At 37.4% G+C, this 19,075-nt stretch overlaps 2 protein-coding genes across 6 annotated transcripts in view; one reads left to right on the top strand and one right to left on the bottom strand.

Annotated features, from left to right (window-relative positions):
• ptpn22 (protein tyrosine phosphatase non-receptor type 22) overlaps positions 1–14,669 on the top strand; it is a 24,654-nt gene extending 9,985 nt beyond the window's left edge. For 3 of the 5 annotated variants that reach the window (XM_067371562.1, XM_067371559.1, XM_067371564.1), the window contains 20 exons: positions 656–722; positions 844–921; positions 1,015–1,095; positions 1,242–1,351; positions 2,058–2,629; positions 2,715–2,804; positions 3,776–3,865; positions 3,962–4,033; positions 4,126–4,253; positions 4,416–4,443; positions 4,527–4,604; positions 7,604–7,672; positions 7,792–7,854; positions 7,937–8,067; positions 10,858–10,885; positions 11,051–11,113; positions 11,197–11,327; positions 13,580–13,610; positions 13,752–13,874; positions 14,531–14,669. In XM_067371562.1, the coding sequence (XP_067227663.1) occupies positions 656–722; positions 844–921; positions 1,015–1,095; positions 1,242–1,351; positions 2,058–2,629; positions 2,715–2,804; positions 3,776–3,865; positions 3,962–4,033; positions 4,126–4,253; positions 4,416–4,443; positions 4,527–4,604; positions 7,604–7,672; positions 7,792–7,854; positions 7,937–8,067; positions 10,858–10,885; positions 11,051–11,113; positions 11,197–11,327; positions 13,580–13,610; positions 13,752–13,874; positions 14,531–14,592 (2,095 nt within the window). In that variant the 3' untranslated portion in view covers positions 14,593–14,669. The remainder of the gene's footprint in view (positions 1–655; positions 723–843; positions 922–1,014; positions 1,096–1,241; positions 1,352–2,057; positions 2,630–2,714; positions 2,805–3,775; positions 3,866–3,961; positions 4,034–4,125; positions 4,254–4,415; positions 4,444–4,526; positions 4,605–7,603; positions 7,673–7,791; positions 7,855–7,936; positions 8,068–10,857; positions 10,886–11,050; positions 11,114–11,196; positions 11,328–13,579; positions 13,611–13,751; positions 13,875–14,530) is intronic. The other 2 variants (XM_067371560.1, XM_067371561.1) reach the window with 2 other exon arrangements.
• Positions 14,531–19,075, bottom strand: part of LOC137009381 (lysine-specific demethylase 9) — a 17,478-nt gene continuing 12,933 nt past the window's right edge. The window contains exon 7 of the mRNA XM_067371565.1: positions 14,531–18,545. Coding sequence (XP_067227666.1) covers positions 17,964–18,545 — 582 coding nt within the window. The 3' untranslated portion in view covers positions 14,531–17,963. The remainder of the gene's footprint in view (positions 18,546–19,075) is intronic.

Below are 19,075 nucleotides of genomic sequence, written 5' to 3'. Positions count from 1 at the left end.
ATGACAGTTAATGCTATGCTGAAAGACTAACCAACAGAAGAGAAATTAATTATTTAAGGTATTCTTTACTAAGTTAACTTGGCCATTCCTCAAACAATCTTTCAGTCTGAACTACGGAGGTCAATAATATCCAGAGAAAGTACTAGTATACTATAAAGTCTAGTATGAAAAAAGGATATTCATTTTGAGATTTGCAAAAATATTAATTCAACAGTGTTAATAAATCATGTTTTTAAAGATTAACCTTAACTTTGGAAAATGTTTTTCCACACAGAATATTCTGAGCACCGTTTAAACAGTTCATTGACTTGTTAAAGGGATAGTTCACCGAAAAATAAACATTTTGTCATCATTTTCTCCCCCTCAAGATGTTTCAAACCTGTATATATTTTTTTATTCTGTTGTACACAAAGGAAAATATTTGGAAGAATGTTTGTAACCAAGCAGATATATAGGTTTGGAACAACTTTTCAAAGAGTAAATGATAGAATTTTCATTTTTCGGTGAACTATCCCTTTAAAATTAAATAATTCTTATGACTCTACAGCAGTGTTATGTAAAAACCCTTACACTACACTTAAGAGTAAGAATGTAAGAAAAGATCATTGTGTTTTCACTGTGGCTCATTCTCTTGGGACTGTCTGGGGATTTTCAGTGCAGGCTGTGGAAGAACGGGTGCATTGTGTGCCATCGACTATACCTGGAATCTACTGAAGAGACAGGTAAGAATTCAAAACATCTTCCATTGTACTGGCACAAAAATAAAGAACAGACAAAAACAAAGAGCAAACATTTCTGCCTCTTACTTGAGGTGAGATGTTAATCTTATTTGCTCTTGTTTAGATGATACCAGAGGATTTCAGTATCTTTGAGCTGGTGAAGGACATGCGTACACAAAGGCCATCTGTGGTTCAGACTAAGGTAACCAACATAGTTTCTCCTTAATTTGCCATCATCAATAAAAACTAATACGCCTCAATTTTACCTAATTATAATTTCTTCTCTTCCTCTTAGGAACAATATGCACTAGTATACAGGACCATCAAATTGCTTTTTGAGAGATATCTAGCAGCAATAGAAGAACCAAACAGAGAGGTCAGATAAGACACTGTTAATACTCACTCTGTATTTAAATAAATTATGTCATTTTATTTAGCTTTCCAGTTACGACACATTCGATATCATAGTCAGAGCTTTTTGCTGGTATAAGTCATGAACAATTTAATTTGATCCTCAATCAGGTCCCAGCTTCCTCCTCACCTGTCACCATAAGTACTGGGAGTGATCTCTCAGATTTCAGTGACTCCGAATCAGAGACTGACTTCAGAGCGCTGATTCAAACTGAGCGCAGGTCTGAGGAAATCTCTAATTTTAATGGTTTTGATGCAGATTTTAAAGGAATAGTTCACCCAGAAATGAAGAATTTATTCTCCCTCATGCTGATCCAAACATGTATGACTTTCTTGCAGAAAAGTAGATATTTCAAAAAAAAAAAATGTTTTTGTCCATGCAGTGAAAGTTAGTGGGGTCCAGTGTTGTTTTGGGCCCCATTGATTTTCATAGTACAAAATGAAAAAACAACAAAACTTACACATTTTTCAAGTGTTTAAAATACAGGTGAGGGTGAATAAATGATGACATAATTTTCATTTTTGTCTGAACTTGTATAAGCTGAAGTGTGTAATTTCTGTTCCAATAGCATCCCAAAAGATAAAGAAATAAAGGTAGCTTTAAAAAAAGTTTCTCCAAAGACTCGCCCATTTGCCATTGGTAAAAAACAGATTTGTCCAACCCTCAAACTAATGCCCTTGGTTGAGCAAGTGTTGCCATGTCAGTCTGCTCACATAGAGATGTTTTGATAGCACCACAAAGCCACAATTTTAACGCCTTCCGGAGAAATCAACCAACTATTGACCTACTTGAATTCACACTTCGACTTAAATAGAAACCTAACTGTCATCACAAAGAAACTTTTTGAATTGTTTTATGTCTAAGACACACTGTGACTGTTTTTCTGTTATTTCTGATTATAATGAAAACTTTTGCTGTTATAATAGGAGTAATGAGATGGAAATTCTAATGGATGAACGCAATCACATTACACAGAAAGTCACTCCTTGGCCACATCCTCATTTACATCCATTTAATCAAGAGGTCATCTCCACCAAACTCAGTCCTGCAGACATGCTCAGTACAATGAGTGAGGCGCAGATTAAATATCAGAGGTCACTCATAGCACCAACTCCTCAAACAGACTTTACAACCTCTGGATATCAAAGAACTGAGCCATCCACCAGCCTCAACACTGATCTTACCCAAGCTGCATGTTCAAACTATCCCATCAGCCTAGTACAGGAACTGAGGCCAAATACGAAGCATCTGGAGTGGGAAGAAAACCAAGATGTTAGTCCCGTTGGCAAAGACAACAAACCTTATATCTCCAGTACCCTCTGTTTCACTGTGGAAGATCCTTATTTTGGTCCCGAATCTCCACCGGTTAGCGACAATCCCAGTGTTATGGAATCTATGGTTCAAGAAACCTGGCTGGAGAATCCTTGTTTCACAATACCTAGTTTAACTCTTAATAACCAGGTGTTGGAACTGCCAAAACATGACAGCAATGACAAAGGTATGAACACCTGTCACATTTAACAACTGATTTTCTCAAAAATGATTTATGATGGATTATGATCTTTTTTATAATTTGTATAAAGGTGCAAATTCACCTTCATCTGATGAAGACAGCCCTCCTCCTTTGCCAGAGCGAACCCCAGAGTCCTTTATATTGGCCGAGGAAATTAACGGTTAGTCCTCAATGTCTAAATAAGAACACTATGTCCACTTCTCAGTTCTCACCAATGTTATTTCAGTATTATTTATATACACTCTAAAAACTGCTGGGTTAAATATGGACAAAACCAGGCATTGGGTTGTTTTCACCCAGCCATTTTTTTCAACCAATTTTGGATTTATTTTTTTAGCCAGCAATATAGTAATATAGTAAAAGGCATGTTTTTGCTCACCCCCAAATAGGGGCAAATTTGTGGGGTATTTTAAGCTGAAACTTGACCAGACCAGAGACTTATATTACATCATGTGAAAGAGGGCATAATAGGTGCCTTTTAACCCAACCTGCTGAGTTTGTCCATATTTTACCCAGCTTGGGTTGTTTTTAACCCAGCATTTTTTAGAGTGTACTATTATGGTATTTATTAATATTTTGAAGTGGCTTGTATTTGTATATTTTCAGTTTAAACCAAATTAAAATGTAATATAACTTTTGCAGATTCAAATGTTTATCATGAGTTGTATTGCATTATACTTTCTAACAGTGTAAAAATGAAGTATTATAACTGTGGTTCCAATTATTCATGAGATCACATAATACATTATAAGGTGCATTACAAGACATAATTATTGCAATAAGAATAATTTATATAATGTATTACATATATACAGGCTGTGTTACCAGTAATTTTAGTACTTCAACTTATATATTTCAGTTAGTTGACATTGCCAAAGCAACATTTCTCTCCTTTTTTAGGTTTTCTATATAATATTTTATATTATTTCAGCTTTATTTCAGTTACCAAAAACTGTAATTTTTATTAAAGATCTAGTTTTGTTTTAGTTAATAATAACGTTACATATACTGACATTTCAAGCAACAGCTTATACAAATGTCCACTGCCTTTTCTATTAACTTAGAAAATGAAACAATTTAAAAAAACAAAACAAAACCAAAACATATCACTATGTATGGTCTTGTTTCCAGATATCATTGAAATCAGTGAAATCAGTGAAACCAGTGAGATGCTGACATTGGTGATCCCAACCAGCTCAGACTCTGAGAGTGTCAACAAAGGTGAGCGTTATGCATACTTGAAAATTTGTGTCTATAAATGCAAATATGTGTGGTGGTCTTACAGCACCTGTAAATGTTCCTGTTTTCCCTAAAAAGACAACCCGCCCTCACCTGTACCCCCACTGCCAGAGAGAACTCCAGAGTCTTTTGAAATGGCCACGGATGAGGGTATGACAATCGTGGACATCGATGAATAAACATCAAATTCCATCTGGTCCCTTTGTTTGTACCTTATCTAATTTTCATCTAATTTTCAACAGATTTGGTACAAAACATGACACAAGAAAAGCCACAGGATGTTGTAATGAGAGTTGGGAAATCTTTAGAATGGTCTGGTCAAACATCTGAAGAACAGACAGACATTAAACGATCCTGGTCGAGGAGCAAGGTGAGCAGATGTGGGGCAGTAGATGTATATGCTAATTAAGATCTGAATCATTTCAGCACATTAACACACCAACAAACTTGCACTCTTTGGATAGGCACACTTCTTTTTGCTGAGTGCAAAAAATAAGAACAATATATAACAGGCTTGTTTTCTTTATTTCAGAGCTTAAAGCTTAGAATGTCACTTCCTGGTAAGTCAGGATCTCTAAGCAAACCAGCAATACATTTATTTTGGCTACAGTCTTGACAAACTTATTATTTTGTTTTCCTGCAGCAGCATCATGTATTCCACTCAGTCCTATTGCGATCACAAGTCACAGTCCTCCTCCCCTACTGTACAAACATCCTCAGGGTAAGACTCACTTCAGTTCACAAGGAAATAAGTGTGTACAGCAAAAATGTCACTTTGAATTTGCTCTACAGAAAGCCACATATATACTGGTGTTATAAGCTGGGTGACATCGCCATTAAGCAAGCAAAAACATGTCATCTTTAAACGCTATATTAAATCAGTACAACAAAGCAAACAAAATACCTTGTAGGCCTACGCTTCCAGACTTGGGAGTCGATTCAATTGTCGTAAACTAATAAGGCACGTGATGAAACCTTATATAGGCCTACAACATAAAGAAACAAAGAAAACATTTTTCAAGTTATTATGGTGATATTTCAAACGACAAGATATCTTCTGACATTTCCACTTCATAAAAAGTATATACTTGTAAGCACAAAAAGCAGCTTATCTTAGAGAAATCTGAGCTGAATATAGGCTACTGTAGCTTGAGGTAAAAGCCTATTACGGTGGCTCTTTAATGAATAAACTTATGATTAATGGTTGTTCTCTTACTTACTACGTCCCAATTCGCCTACTTATACTACGTCCTAAAAGTATGTACTCTTTTTGTAAAGAAAAAGTACATACTTTTGAGTGTGTAGTAGAAGAGTATGCAAGTTTTGGGACATACTACCTCGTCATAACTGCGTCTTTAACGGACGTTCTGTTGCTTAGTTACTTAACCTGTAACTGTTTAAACTACCGTGTCAATCATCATGTCACAGTTAAAATCATCCACATTTAAATTAAATTTATTTTCCTACCGTTTCGGAGAGAAATGTAGTCGCACGTTGATCTGCCAGTCATGGGTCTTTCATGCAGAGAACTCTCCTCATCTTTGCATAATGATGCATTTAAAAGTTAATGACCAAACACATCGTTATAAAAGTTCACAATGCTGTTGCAGATGAAATATAATGTGGATAACATTTAATAAATATCTTTTTGTCAGGTTAGACACTGCTTATTAATCATTCAAGCCACTTTATCTTAACCGTCGTACCTCGCACGTCCGTCATGTTTGTAGTTTTTAAACACTTTTTATTCGTATTTGTAGTTCTAATCGAATCCTCGTCCACAGCGCAATGTGTTACGGGCAATATTAGCCGTTAGAAGTGTGCACGGATCTGCACTTCGAATTCTAACCGGAAAAAGTACACCATCCGGGTATCTTTGGAATACTCATTTCAACATACTACGATTTGGGACATACTAATTCTTTTTTCGAATACTATTTAGGATGCATAGTATGCGAATTGGGACGCAGCATACGTCTTGTTTCAAAGACATCTGTCGCGTTGATCAGTCATGATTGTTTCGCTTCTGTATTATGTTGTTACGGTAGCTATACTGAACTTTCGAACTAATCTTTTGAAGGAACGACTCAAAAAGACACCCACCAGTCGCCGCCAGTTACTCGCCGCCAGTTACTGGTAAAGATTTAACCATAGACCGTCGATCGCGACTGGTAGATCTTTATCACTGTCCCAGTAGCTCCCGAAAATAACAGAAATATGAGTACAAAAAGACATTACTATTCTCCAGTCTTTGTACTTTAATTTTTGTAATTATATTTCTGTTATTTTCTAGACTACTGGCACAGTGACAAAGGTAAATAGCCCATATCATGCCTGTAAACGGCCGTTAACAGGAAGCCAGAGACGCTGAAGATGGACGCAAAGAGGAGAAAACTGTAGCAGGCAGAGCAGCTCACTGTTCACGATGCTCGAAATATAGAAAGAAAATATAAATATTGAATTGGTGGTGAGGAGTTATATGATGTATCTCTTAAGGGAACTTACTATCTTCAGAAAAGTTTTGACGGCAATGGCATTTTATTTTCCTCTTACCTCCGAATAAAAAATAAAATAGCCTAGCTATTTATAAGCGCAGTGCTGCTTTGTTTACTGCCGCGGTAACCAAGGAAACGCTGTATCACTGCTCTTCCATAAGCGCCACCTGCTGTCAGAGAGCGAATTTGCGACTCATTCAGCCTGTCTGCTGATTTTATTTCATGCTTTTTTTTTGTAACATATAATTTAACCTCACAAAGATAATATAATTTCTCAAAGATTAAGTTCTGTTTTGCTTTAAATCTTGAAATTAAATCTAATTCAAATCAAAAACATCTGCTTACGCAAAGTGTGTAGCATTTTTGTTTAGATTGTGATTAAAATGCAGTGGCTACCTCTAATTTGAAATGGCTAGATATTTTTGTTTATAATAATAATAATAATAATTATAATAAAATATCTGCAACCAGTATCTAAATCGGCCAATTTTGCTTGTAAAAAAAAATAAAAAAAAATAATCTGAATCTGAACTGGCCATGAAAAAATACTAAACACAATCTGGGCTGTCTTTTTCTTTAAATTCTTCAATTGGTAGATCTTGTCTTTCATAAAGGTGGAGGTCAGGGATCTTGGGCTTGGTGACCACTGATGTAGGCTAACTTACAGAAAGAGTCACCAAATGAATCAGTAAACGAATCTGAACGAGTCTTTTTGATAGACAGAATTCTGTTCTCCTCAGTGGATTCGTCTCCAGTTAGGATTCGACTGTCAATTCCAAATACACTTTTAAGAGTTGCTTTTATTGCACTTTATCTATTTGTGTATGTAGATTTCAATTACAAATTTGCCTGAGTTTACATTTTATTCCTTAAAATTATTATTTTTTTCTCTCTGGCTGTTGGCAATGTTTTCAGATTTATGAGAGAAATTCAAAATACCCATCTGCAAAAACCTTTAACTCTAATATGTCAACAAAATGAAACAAAAATTTGGCTTAATCAAGTGAATTCTGTTCCTGAAATGTATGCAAATTAGCACATATTTAATTATAAATTGCACATTTAAATGTAACATTTCAAAGAACTTGTAATACAAAACATTTTTACCCTATTCACCAAGTGTGTCTTGAAGTTCTGTCAGTGTTATTCTAGTTATTCTAAAAAAAAATATTCAAATTATTTTTAATACTGGCTATTGTTACTTACTTCCCATTTTTGACCTCAGAATCTCAACTACACACCCTAACACCGCATGAGCAGACATCTGAAATATCTGGACCAGTTCCAGGGACAGGTAGGCCTACATTATATCACATATCCGTTGAACTAAAAACACAAATGTAATTGTTTAATATACCTTTTTTTTCCTGATATATAAAAACTCAGTATGTTTTGCTGTTTTGTTTCATGAAGAAAGTGTTACTCCACCACTTCCTGAAAGAACTCCAGAATCTTTCGTGTTTCACACGGAGAAAGGTGCAGTATATAATACTTACAGTATACAGAAAAACCTCATCTATATTTGTTACATTTGTTAAAAGATATTTTTCTATTTAAGTGGGTGACAACAACACCCTCTGTCTGCCAGCTGAGGCCGAGCAGCAGAGACAGAGAGTGGGCACATCATCTGAATGGTCAGGCAGCTCCCAACCCAGATCATTCCTGGAAAGTTCTTGGAGCCGAAGCAAGGTTACATTGCACTTACCTTTATACTCTCTCTATGTTATACAATATGCTAAAAATGAAATGTATCAACATTTAGGAGTACACTAGCATATAGCTGACTTCAATGCATATAGATATGGACTACAAAACACTCTAATTCTCATGCAGTCTTTAACTTAAAGGGTTAGTTCACCCAAAAATGAAAATTCTGTCAATAATTACTCACCCTCATGCCATTCCAAACCCCTTTGTTCATCTTCAGAACACAAATGAAGATATTTTTGATGAAATCTGAGAGGTTTCTGAAACACCCATAGGCAGCAACATCACTGCACATTTCAAGGCCCAGAAAGGTAGTAAAGAGATGGTTAAAACAGTCAATGTGACTACAGCGGTTCAACCAAAGTCCCTTTAAGACAAGTCATTTCACTTGGCGGCTATCTTTGAAACGCCTCTCGGGCATCCTGGGCATCATGCAATCTCTTTGAATGGGGAAACATCAAATTCTCCAAAACTGTTCGCCAACCTTACGATTAAATTTCATATTTGAAATCAACAATGAAATCTAACAACAACCGGCTCATAAATTTAGTTTCTAAACGCTCGAATCATGACAAAAAAACCTGTATTTTTCAGGCTGGATCAAGCTAATGCGCATGCGCAGACCTAAATGCGCGTCTCTTCGGAGGCGCGCGTCTGACTGTTTCTATAGAAACCGGTGATTCTAATGCTGCTGTGTTCACACCAAACGCGAATAGAGCGTCTGGCGCGAATGATTTCAATGTTAAGTCAATGTAAAGACGCGTTTACGCGCGTCTGGAGGTCTTGCGGCGCGGAAGACGCGAATTCGCCTCATTCGCGCGTCTAGTCATTCGCGCGATACGCGCGAATGGTGCTTTTTGTGCATTTAGCGTTTGATGCGAATTCGCGTCTGACGCCCGAGTTGAAAAATTTGAACTTTGGCGTAAATTCGCGCCGCGTTAACCAATCAGGAGCCTGCTTGCTGCTGTGGCGGCAGGCCCGCCCGGAGTCACTCATTCAAAATGGAGGAACGACTGATATTATCAGTGAGCAGTCACCCAGAGATTTATGACACAAGTTCATACTTCAGACAGGAATAAAAAGGACCTCGCTTGGAAGAGTGTCGGTGAGGAGATTGGGCTACCTGGTAAGTTGTAAATACACATTTTACTTTTGAGTCACGTACACGTTTATCGACCCGTGGCCTTCCCGCGACGCTGACCCCTACGCCGCTGTTCTGCTCTCCAGAGCAAATACAAAGCAGTAGCTCTCTCGATGAACGCACGATCAACATCAGCCATCTTGCAAACAGACAACCGCCTAGCACTTGCCCCTCCCACAAGAAGCGGATTTCGCCTCGGACGCGCGTCAATTTCGCAAACGCTTGTTTTTTACGCGCGTCTATTTCGCTCTAGACGCGCGAATGCATTCGAAATGTTCAAGCGGCAAACTAGACGCGGTAGACGCGAATTTGACGCTCTATTCGCGTTTGGTGTGAACGCAGCATAACGGCCGCTGAAGTGATGCGATGACTTTACCAGTCGGCGATTGGCTCTTATTTAGAAGGCGGGACTTATTCCACTATATTGCGCGTTACACTTTCTCCCATTCAAAACAATACGATTGACACGTCTTGTGTTATTCTATAGTCTTTGGTTCAACCTTAATGTTATGAAGCGATAAGGATACTTTTTATGCGCAAAACAGAACAAAAATAATGACTTTATTCAACAATTTCTTCTCTTCTCCTACGCTTTCTGCGTCAGAACATCGACTCATTATTGGTCGACTCACACGCATACGTCGTGCTGCTCACATGAACAGCGTCGGCAAATACAGTGAAACAGTGGCTGCGTCCGAAAACTGGAAAATGCTGCCTTCTGAGGACACATTTCAAGGTAGTAAGGCATCAAGGCACGTCCGAATCCAATGTTAGCTTCACTTCCTCTCTCATGAGATACCTTCATCTGATTGATTTTTGAAGGAAGCATAGATGTATCCTTAGCTGCCTTTGATATCCCACAATCCTGTGCTTTCCATTCTGTGACAGTTGAGCTAGAAAAATAAAGATGGCGTCCGAAAGTTGCGTTTGCTGCTCAGTTTGTGTGTAAATGTACGATTTTGATCAACATATTTCAATTTTGATATCATTTCTATCGAGAAATTAGTAATTAAATCTTTGTTTAGTTCTCACCAAAGCTCGTGCTATATTGCTGTAGATCATTAAACTGTTACGCTGCCTCAGAAGTCTGTCCGAAATCAATTTCGTGAGGTGCCTTCATGCACAAACGCTGCCGTACAAGTCATTCTTTTATAAGATAGCGAGGCAGCAAGACAGCTAACGTACCTAGGTTTTCGGACGCAGCCATCGTTCTGACGTAGAACCCATAATGTCAACAGCGTAGGAGACTGACAGAGAAAAGAAGGTTATGTGTTGTTGTTGTTGTTGTTGTTGTTGTTTTTCGCACAAAAAGTATTCTTGACACTTCATAACATTAAGGTTGAACATCTGTAGTCACATGGACTATTTTAACGAAGATTTTACTACATTTCTGGACCTTGAAAGGTGCAATGAGGTTGCTGCCTATGTGTGGTTCAAAAATATGAAAATATATTCATTAGTTTTCCGAAGATGAACGTGTTTGGAATAACTTGAGGGTGAGTAATTAATGACAGAAATATCATTTTTGGGTGAACTAACCCTTTGATCTGTCCAGAGGTGCTGTGCTATGACTTTCCTTTTGTATGATTAACGATTGACTCATTCTTACCAAATGTGTCATTTTATAACAGAGCGTCAGAGCAAAAGGTTCAAAACAAGGTAGGCTGGTGTTTCCATTTTGCCCACCCACACCTCAGTCAGTTGTGTCATTACAATATAACATGCACAAGCAAATTTACCCCGTAGTGTTTATCACTGCGACAGAGATAAAGATGGTGCACTATTATTGGATCTATGTGTGCACAGCTGTGTTTAATTTTACAGAGCCTCTATCTGTGGCACCGCTGACTCCACCAGTACCTGTAACCATGGCAATTGGAGGCAAAGGTGAGTGACAGCATAAATCCCTTGTCAGTGATTGATATCAGTTTATTAAACTGCATAAGCACTACCACATAACCTTAGTTTAGCTTGCCCTGTGGCTACTACAGTGGAGCACCAGCCGGCACCCAGCAGTCATCTAGCAGCAACGAGACCAACTGAGAACCATTCAAACAGAGGGGGAGAGAAAACTTCACTGGTCAGCAAGGCCAGGACTAAGGTTCAAATTCTAAAGTCTCTGTATTTGGTACATGTAAAGTGTAAATACAAAATACAAAAAAATGTATAACCTACCTAGAACACACTTTTAAGGGACAATTCACACAGATTGTTTTTGTATTCCATTGTGCAACTTTTCAGTTTTTTTTGTTTTTTTTGTGTGTGTAAAAATGCAGACAGACACGTTTGACCATTGTGCTCACTTCTTGCGTCTTTTGCAGCCACAGCTGTTCCACAAATGCAGCACTCAAGTTACACACTGTGAAATCAAAATAATTCTTTTGCTCTGATGACATGTTTATTGGCGCAAGGCCGGGACAACCTGTCACTCACTGAGATCACAGCAATAGCAAACCCTACTGATCCAATGATCCAGTCGATTTCCCATCAAGTACCGCCCTACATTTTTTTTATTGTTCGAGAAGCCATTTCACTCATACATCACAACAGGAAAGATGAGACAATCGCAACTTCTGTTTCATACTAATATCAATATTTAGCTTCATAACGTCAGTTACACTTTTTTCATAAGCTGAATATGGAAGGCGGTCTAGCTAGAAGCTAGATATTTTACTTTATAACTTGTTAAATATGAATATTTTACACAAATGCATCACTTCGCTTCAGAAGGCCTTTATTGAAGGATTAGTTCACTTTCAAATTAAAATTTCCTGATAATTTACTCACCTTCATGTCATCCAAGATGTTCATGTCTTTCTTTCTTCAGTCAAAAAGAAATGAAGGTTTTTGATGAAAACATTACAGGATTTTTCTCCATATAGTGGGCTTCAATGGAGCCCAAGCGGTTGAAGGTCAAAATTACAGTTTACAGCGATCCCAGACGAGGAATAAGGGATGTATCTAGAGAAACCATTGCTCATTTTCTAAAAAAAAAAAAAAAATTATATACGTTTTAACAATAAATGCTCATTTTGAACTAGCTCTATTCTTCCCTATTAGAATTCCGGCAGTGTAGACACTGCTAAGTGTATTACTGCCCTCCACAGGTTAAAGTTTGAACTAAATTGTAATATACAATATTCTAGTGCAAGTATATAACAATTAGTTCAAACATTGACCTGTGGAGGGCAGTAAAACACTTAGCAGTGTCTACACTGCCGGAATTCTAATAGGGAAGAATAGAGCTAGTTCAAAATGAGCATTTATTGTTAAAACGTATATAATTTTTACTTTTTTTTTAGAAAATGAGCAATGGTTTCTCTAGATACATCCCTTATTCCTCGTCTGGGATCGTGTAGAACGCTTTGAAGCTGCACTGAAACTAATTTTGACCTTCAACCGTTTGGGCTCCATTGAAGTCTACTATATGGAGAAAAATCCTGGAACGTTTTCAACAAAAACTTTAATTTCTTTTCGACTGAAGAAAGAAGGACATGGACATCTTGGATGACATGGGGGTGAGTAAATTATCAGGAAATTTTAATTTGAAAGTGAACTTATCCTTTAACCCCTCGGAGCCGTGTGGAGTATGTTTATGATGGATGGATGCACATGGGTTAAATGCACGCATTTGACTGTCAATTTCACCAGATTTTGCATACGCATTTAAGATGCCACGTCAAGTTAAAAGAAGTTCAACTTTTAAAACTGCGTGCGAGCATCTCGCATTTTTAATTTCCAGAACTTTACAGTTTTTGCATTCCACTGCGTTGTTTTTCTATGTAAACATTTGCTAGAAGGACGTGTTTGAACAAGGGCAGTCATGGCCTAATGGTTAGTGAGTCCAATTGGTAACCCAAAGGAAATGACTGAGGTGCCCTGCTTAACCCAAAATCACTCCCCAGGTGCCACAGCATAATGGCTGCCCACTGCTTCGGGTGTGTGTCTCCACAGTTTGCAGTGTGTGTGTGTGTTCACCACTCACTACTCTGCTCCTAATGTCTGTGCACTAACATGGATGGGTTAAATGCAGAGGACAAATACTAAACTTGACTTTCACGTGTCACTTTCACTTTCATTTCGCTTTCACTTTCATTGCACTTGTGTCTCAAAAGTTTTGCAGCGTCTCACAGCATGACACAAGTCCTCAGAGCTCAAGTTAAGAAGTTAAACTTTAAAAAAAAAAACGTGCCTGTAGACCTTGCGTTATTTTTTCCATTGCAAAACAATGCCTCTTGCATTTTTCAAAGCAAAAACGAGTTCTGTGTGAATGGCCTCTTATGTGTGAACAGTACTTGCTTTGGATAAAAACTGATTCTATAAATATGCAAATACATATTTCTTTTCTTACAGAGTATTAAGTTTTTGAAAGGAAGACAGAAGCGTATGTATAAAAACCACTTCTACTTTTCCTTGTTGACACAAATAATTCTATTGCATGTAACTGCATTAAAATAAACATTTAAGTCAAATGACATGCAGCTGCATGTGTGTGGCTTAAACATCATGTTACTGTCATTTGCAGCAAAAACAGCTCCGCCTCCGATCCCGCCCCCAGCCCCACCATCAGCCCCACCTTCAGCCCCATCTACAGCCACGCCTCAGTCTGCTCCACCACCCTATGGTGCTGCTGTTGGATTCTTATTTTGTAAGCTATTGCCTGCTTTTCAAGGTTCAGTGTGTACATGTTAGCGGCATCTTGTGGTGAGGTTACGAATTGCAACCAACAGCTCAGTCCACCACTCGCCCCCATTTCGAATCACATAGAGAAGCTACGGTGGCCAACATAGGACAAAGATGTCATTATTTGAGACAGCAGAGAGTACTACTTCTTCTTTGTGCGTATTCCACATAGTGACGATGCAAGCTGCCTCTAAAAACACCAACGAAGAAGAACAACAACATAGTGATGAAACGCGCTCTGTAGAGCAGTTTGTCCATTTAGGGCTACTGTGAAGAAACATGGCGCCGCAAAATGGCGACTTCCATGTAAGGGGACCCGCGGTGTATGTAGATAGAAATGGCTCATTCTAAGGAAATAAAAACATAACGGTTCATTATGTAAGGTCACTCAAAACATAGTTATATATATTATATTGCATTTCTGTTAATAGATCCTACTAAATATTACACACTGGACCTTTAAAACATTTTTTTTTTTTTTTTTCAAACTGATGTTCTGAGAGTTGACACCAGATGGGGCTACTTCATTTTATATTTCCTCAGTTCATGTTGACACCTGGTAATACTATGCTAATACATGATGTTGTGTGGACAGTTAATGACTCGTTTCTTACTCCACAGCTTTTGGATCTCGTTTTGGAAAGCCAAAGGGCCCACGAAATAAGCCAGAAACATGGGTCTAGTTCATGTCGAAGGTGAAAGAAAAGGAGAACAGCCTCGCAAGAAGGGGATTTACTGAGCAAAGATTTTTTTTTCAGCCTCAGAGAGACAAGCACTGTGGTTTTTGAGGGATAGTAGACCAACCACTGACCTCACACAACAGATGGACATTTATAAAGATTGTGCCTTTGTCAAAACTTTGACTACATGTAAAGTTCTAATGCAAGAATATGTCCTGTTTGAACCTTGAACCAAGATGATCTTGCAACTAAAATGTATATAAAAACAAATGATTATAATTGTGCTAAAGACAAGAGATGATTGTACAGAAAAGTAGTCATTTTCATAATCTCATAGGTAATATAAATTAACTTTTTAATGTATTTTATAAAACACACAGCTGCAGGTAACCATTGCCAATCAAACTATTTGTACATTACATAACTTTGGATTTAACAACAGCACATTTGGTGCCAGGTCTGTTCGAAAGAGACAAAAATGACAAAGGATTGTGAATAACTTATCAAGTTTACGGTTTGTGACTGTGTTTAACTGTGTTTGCTCATTTGCATATTTTTATTTTCTGCTCCAGTGAAAGTGTCCCCTTTAAGAAATGCTTCATCTTGGTACACTCATAAAATGGTTTATTTAAAAAAATACAGAAAAAGTCTATGCATTCCATTGCATTTTTACACAATTGAAAAGATCCACATGACAGTTCTATTAAATGTAACTTAGCATTTACAAAACATTACTTTGACTATGTTCATAATTGACCGTCTAATTAGTCCTTAAAAATCAATGAAATTGAAAACCTTTATACAAATATCAAACAGAGCAAATAATGAATCAAACACACAGAGCATGCCTTGATCCCTAAGTGGATTTATCCTATATTACAAACGACCATCAAAAACCTGATCAACACAAAAAAGAATCTAGCTGCCAAAATTCAGAAGAAACATAGAGCGCTAAACATCATGTTCATTTTAATATACCGTGAAACTGTAAGGTGTAAAAGAATAATCGTGTGTTACTGAGTGGAGAACGTGTCTGTATATGGGAAGATTCATCTTAATGGATTGGTAAATAATGACCTCCAATTTAAGTATTAAGTGAAATATGGAAGTATCTTTTATTTCATTAAACAAAACCACTAATCTGCAGAATCTGAAACTGAGAAAGTGGGGAAAATGATTACGGTTTAGGCTTTCCAACCTGCATATATAATCGTAATCCTAATTAAAAAAAAACACTGGGAAATATAAGAAGCCGATATGATTCATATTGCACATGATTATAAAATTTCAATGCCGTTTACCACCAATTTTTCTATTTTTGCATTGTTGCCGATAAAGCGGTCACCTTCAGTTGGTTCTGGATTAGAATTAGCATTTTTCTACAATAATAAATTCCCAATCGTTACTTATTGCCAGACTTTATGAAATTCCATCGCAATTAATGCTTTGTACAACTTGTATAACATCAGTTAGCTTAATAGCAGACAATTAAAGACTTGATAGAAGGCACTCATTTTTACAGGATGCATTTGATTAGGGAAAGCCATTAGATCATTTTGTTGAAACCATAATCAATGTAGACTGATTGGCTTGCTGGTGTGAAATTACATTCAAATCAGTCATTAGCAATACTTGGCATCAATGGAGAAGCACAACTACTGCCCACAACCCTTTCAAAAACATTGAATGCTTGCTTTAAGACTAAATCCCATTCAAAAGAACCACATCAACATGTGCAAAAACATTACTGACACGCAACTACACTTTGTAAGTGAAAGCTAAATTGCACTCATCCAACTAAATTGGATGGCATAGTCACCCTAGAATGCTTATCATAAATTACTAAGGACAACTTCAGTTCAAACACATAAGAAACAAGTGTTATGCGATAGTACTACTGGGCATATACCTTCTGCTACTTTACTTATGAATGATATCAAATGTTTTTTGAAGGAATAAATTTGGGTAGCAGATTATGGGAACAGCAACATACAATAACAGTTTTCTGGTTCAAGAAAAGCGCAGGAATTTATTCATACCACGTTCATGTGTATTACTGAGTTAATTTATATTTGCACTCACTGACTTTCAGAAAAATTCAACAAATGCTTAAAATGGCCAAAGCAACAGGATAAAAAAAAAAAAAAAAAAAACGGTGACAAAGACAGAAACACAAATGTCCAGAGCATAATTAAGTATGATTTAAAAAAAATAAATAAATAATAAAATTTCGTTCAGACTCTAAAACTACTATGACAGTATGAGCAGGATCAGGTGTAAAATCTGAATGGAAGCTTGTTTAGATGATCCATTTGAAACAAGGGATCGTTTCCTTAAATAAAGCTCATTCTAACATGTCAGAATTACAGGTTCAAGAGCTCAGTAAATCCCAATAATCTGAACAAATGGATTAGATTACTATAAAACTTCAAAAGTAAACACAGTAGAAGGAGACTTGACCAAATGAAAAGGCATCAGCATGTTGCCCCTGAGTGCAGGTTTGGTTATTACATTTCCATCTAATTTTCTGCTAAAGTTCGGTCTTAGATGGAATCTCTCTTCCAAGCCCAAAGTAAAAATGTAAAAGAAAAAGCACAATGGCTTCTGTATACACAACAGACAGAAAATGAACATGACAAATAAAATTTATGACCATGATCTTAAAAGACTATTGACTATTCTGGACAAAAATAAATAATTAAAATGAACAAACAAATGAACAACCCTCTTGTGGAGACCATATCCTATTTCCTGCATACATGAGAGGTAATGCACAGGTTCCTCTTTGATAATTACTGCTATTACTCATTCAAAAAATAATTAATTTTCCTTCAAGCAAAGTGTTTTAATTTAAAACCAGAGGAAATGAAAAAGCAAATCTCTCTCACTTGAAACTGATACCTTCTCTCTAGCCTAGCTTCAATACGTCAGATACTTCAGAGTGACATTACACCAAGGGAAGGAGGGGAAAAAAAAAAAGATATGATTGCTGCTCTCCACTTGTGACAGGCACTTTTTTTCCTTGTTTGTAAAACCAATTAGCAGATCAACATGATGGGAAACAACATGAAAAGTCCCTCGAGAGATAATTCATCTCATTTATAATAATATATAAACAAATATAAAACAATACTGAGTAATCAGCAAAAATATATTTCAAATTAAATACTTTGGCTGAGAAAAACCTAAAAAGTACTTGTGGGGTCATTTTCTTAACCAAAATCTAAAAAAGAAAAATATACAGTCTTCATAATTTTTAGGCAAAGTCCAGATATTCCTTTTTTTTTTTCTTTTTTTTTTACACTGTGGAATGTCAGTCAAATCTGTTAGGTGAAATAAAACTCCACCCCTCCACAAAAGGATGGATTCGGAAGTCATTTGGGGAAATCCGTGGACCTGCTGCCATTGAGTGAGGAGGAGTCTGATGAAGGCTCGGTGGGAACCTGTGGAAGCATTTGCTCTGGTGTGGGTGAGGACAGAGGGCAGGACGCTGGGAGAGGGCTGGTCTCCAAACAGGGAGCGGCGGAAACCGTGTGGGCGGATTTAGCCGGTTGTGGAGGCGAGGGCTGCGGCTCTCTGGGTGGCGTAGCGGGCCTCTGGAAAACCAGCTCGTCCGTTTTCGCCACCCCACCTTGTGCCGTGTCTGTTTGTAGCCGGGCGCAGGAGGTGACTTTGGTGTCCGGGTGAACAGGGGTAGAAGAGGGGGGAGGAAAGGATGTGGAACACAGGTCCTTGGTCTTAACGTCCTTTGACTCCACCTCCTCCTCTTCCTCGGAGTGGTACTGCTTTAGACGGATGTGCCACGCCAGGCTGCACACGGCCGAGACCGTTTTAAACTGGTGGATCACGTTACGGGGGATAAAGTAGATGTCGTCATCACAGAGCTGCACACGAACGTAGCGGATGCCTTCCCGTCGTAACTGGTTGAGTTTGGCATCGTCCACCCACTGGACACACTGTAAAGAGAGGGGCATTATGGGAATGATGACCTATTTTACACCTGCCTGTCGTTACATCACCACACTCTTAATATTATTTACTGCTCATCCAACAGCACATGTCATCAATAAATCAAACTGTGGTCTAAAAATAATTATAAATTATGCATTATCAAAACTTATGTCTTGTTTATAAAGGTGTATAAAAGATGTTTAAAATGTTTTGATTGGCATTATCACCAAAATAGAATAACATATATTTTACTTCTTTTCATCTTTTTTTTCATCTGCTTTTTTTTCATCTTTTTTTTACAAATCAAACAAGCTTCCTGCACAGAGCTATGAAAAATGTATGAAAGACGAAAATGTAGTGGAGGCTACTGTTGTCACGATAGTACAATTTCTACGTTCAAAACAATACCTCCAAAAAGATTGATATTCAATAATATTATCAATCGATATCATGGGGAAAAATTGGCACAACATTAGAAGCATAAATTGTGAACAGTATCGTGACAGATCGCTGTTGTCGCCTCAGATCAAGCGAA

Source organism: Chanodichthys erythropterus, chromosome 20, assembly GCF_024489055.1.
Source record: "Chanodichthys erythropterus isolate Z2021 chromosome 20, ASM2448905v1, whole genome shotgun sequence".
Taxonomy (NCBI): Eukaryota; Metazoa; Chordata; class Actinopteri; order Cypriniformes; family Xenocyprididae; genus Chanodichthys; species Chanodichthys erythropterus.
Note: the sequence above shows the minus strand (reverse complement) of the source record. Positions and strands in the feature narration are given on the sequence as shown.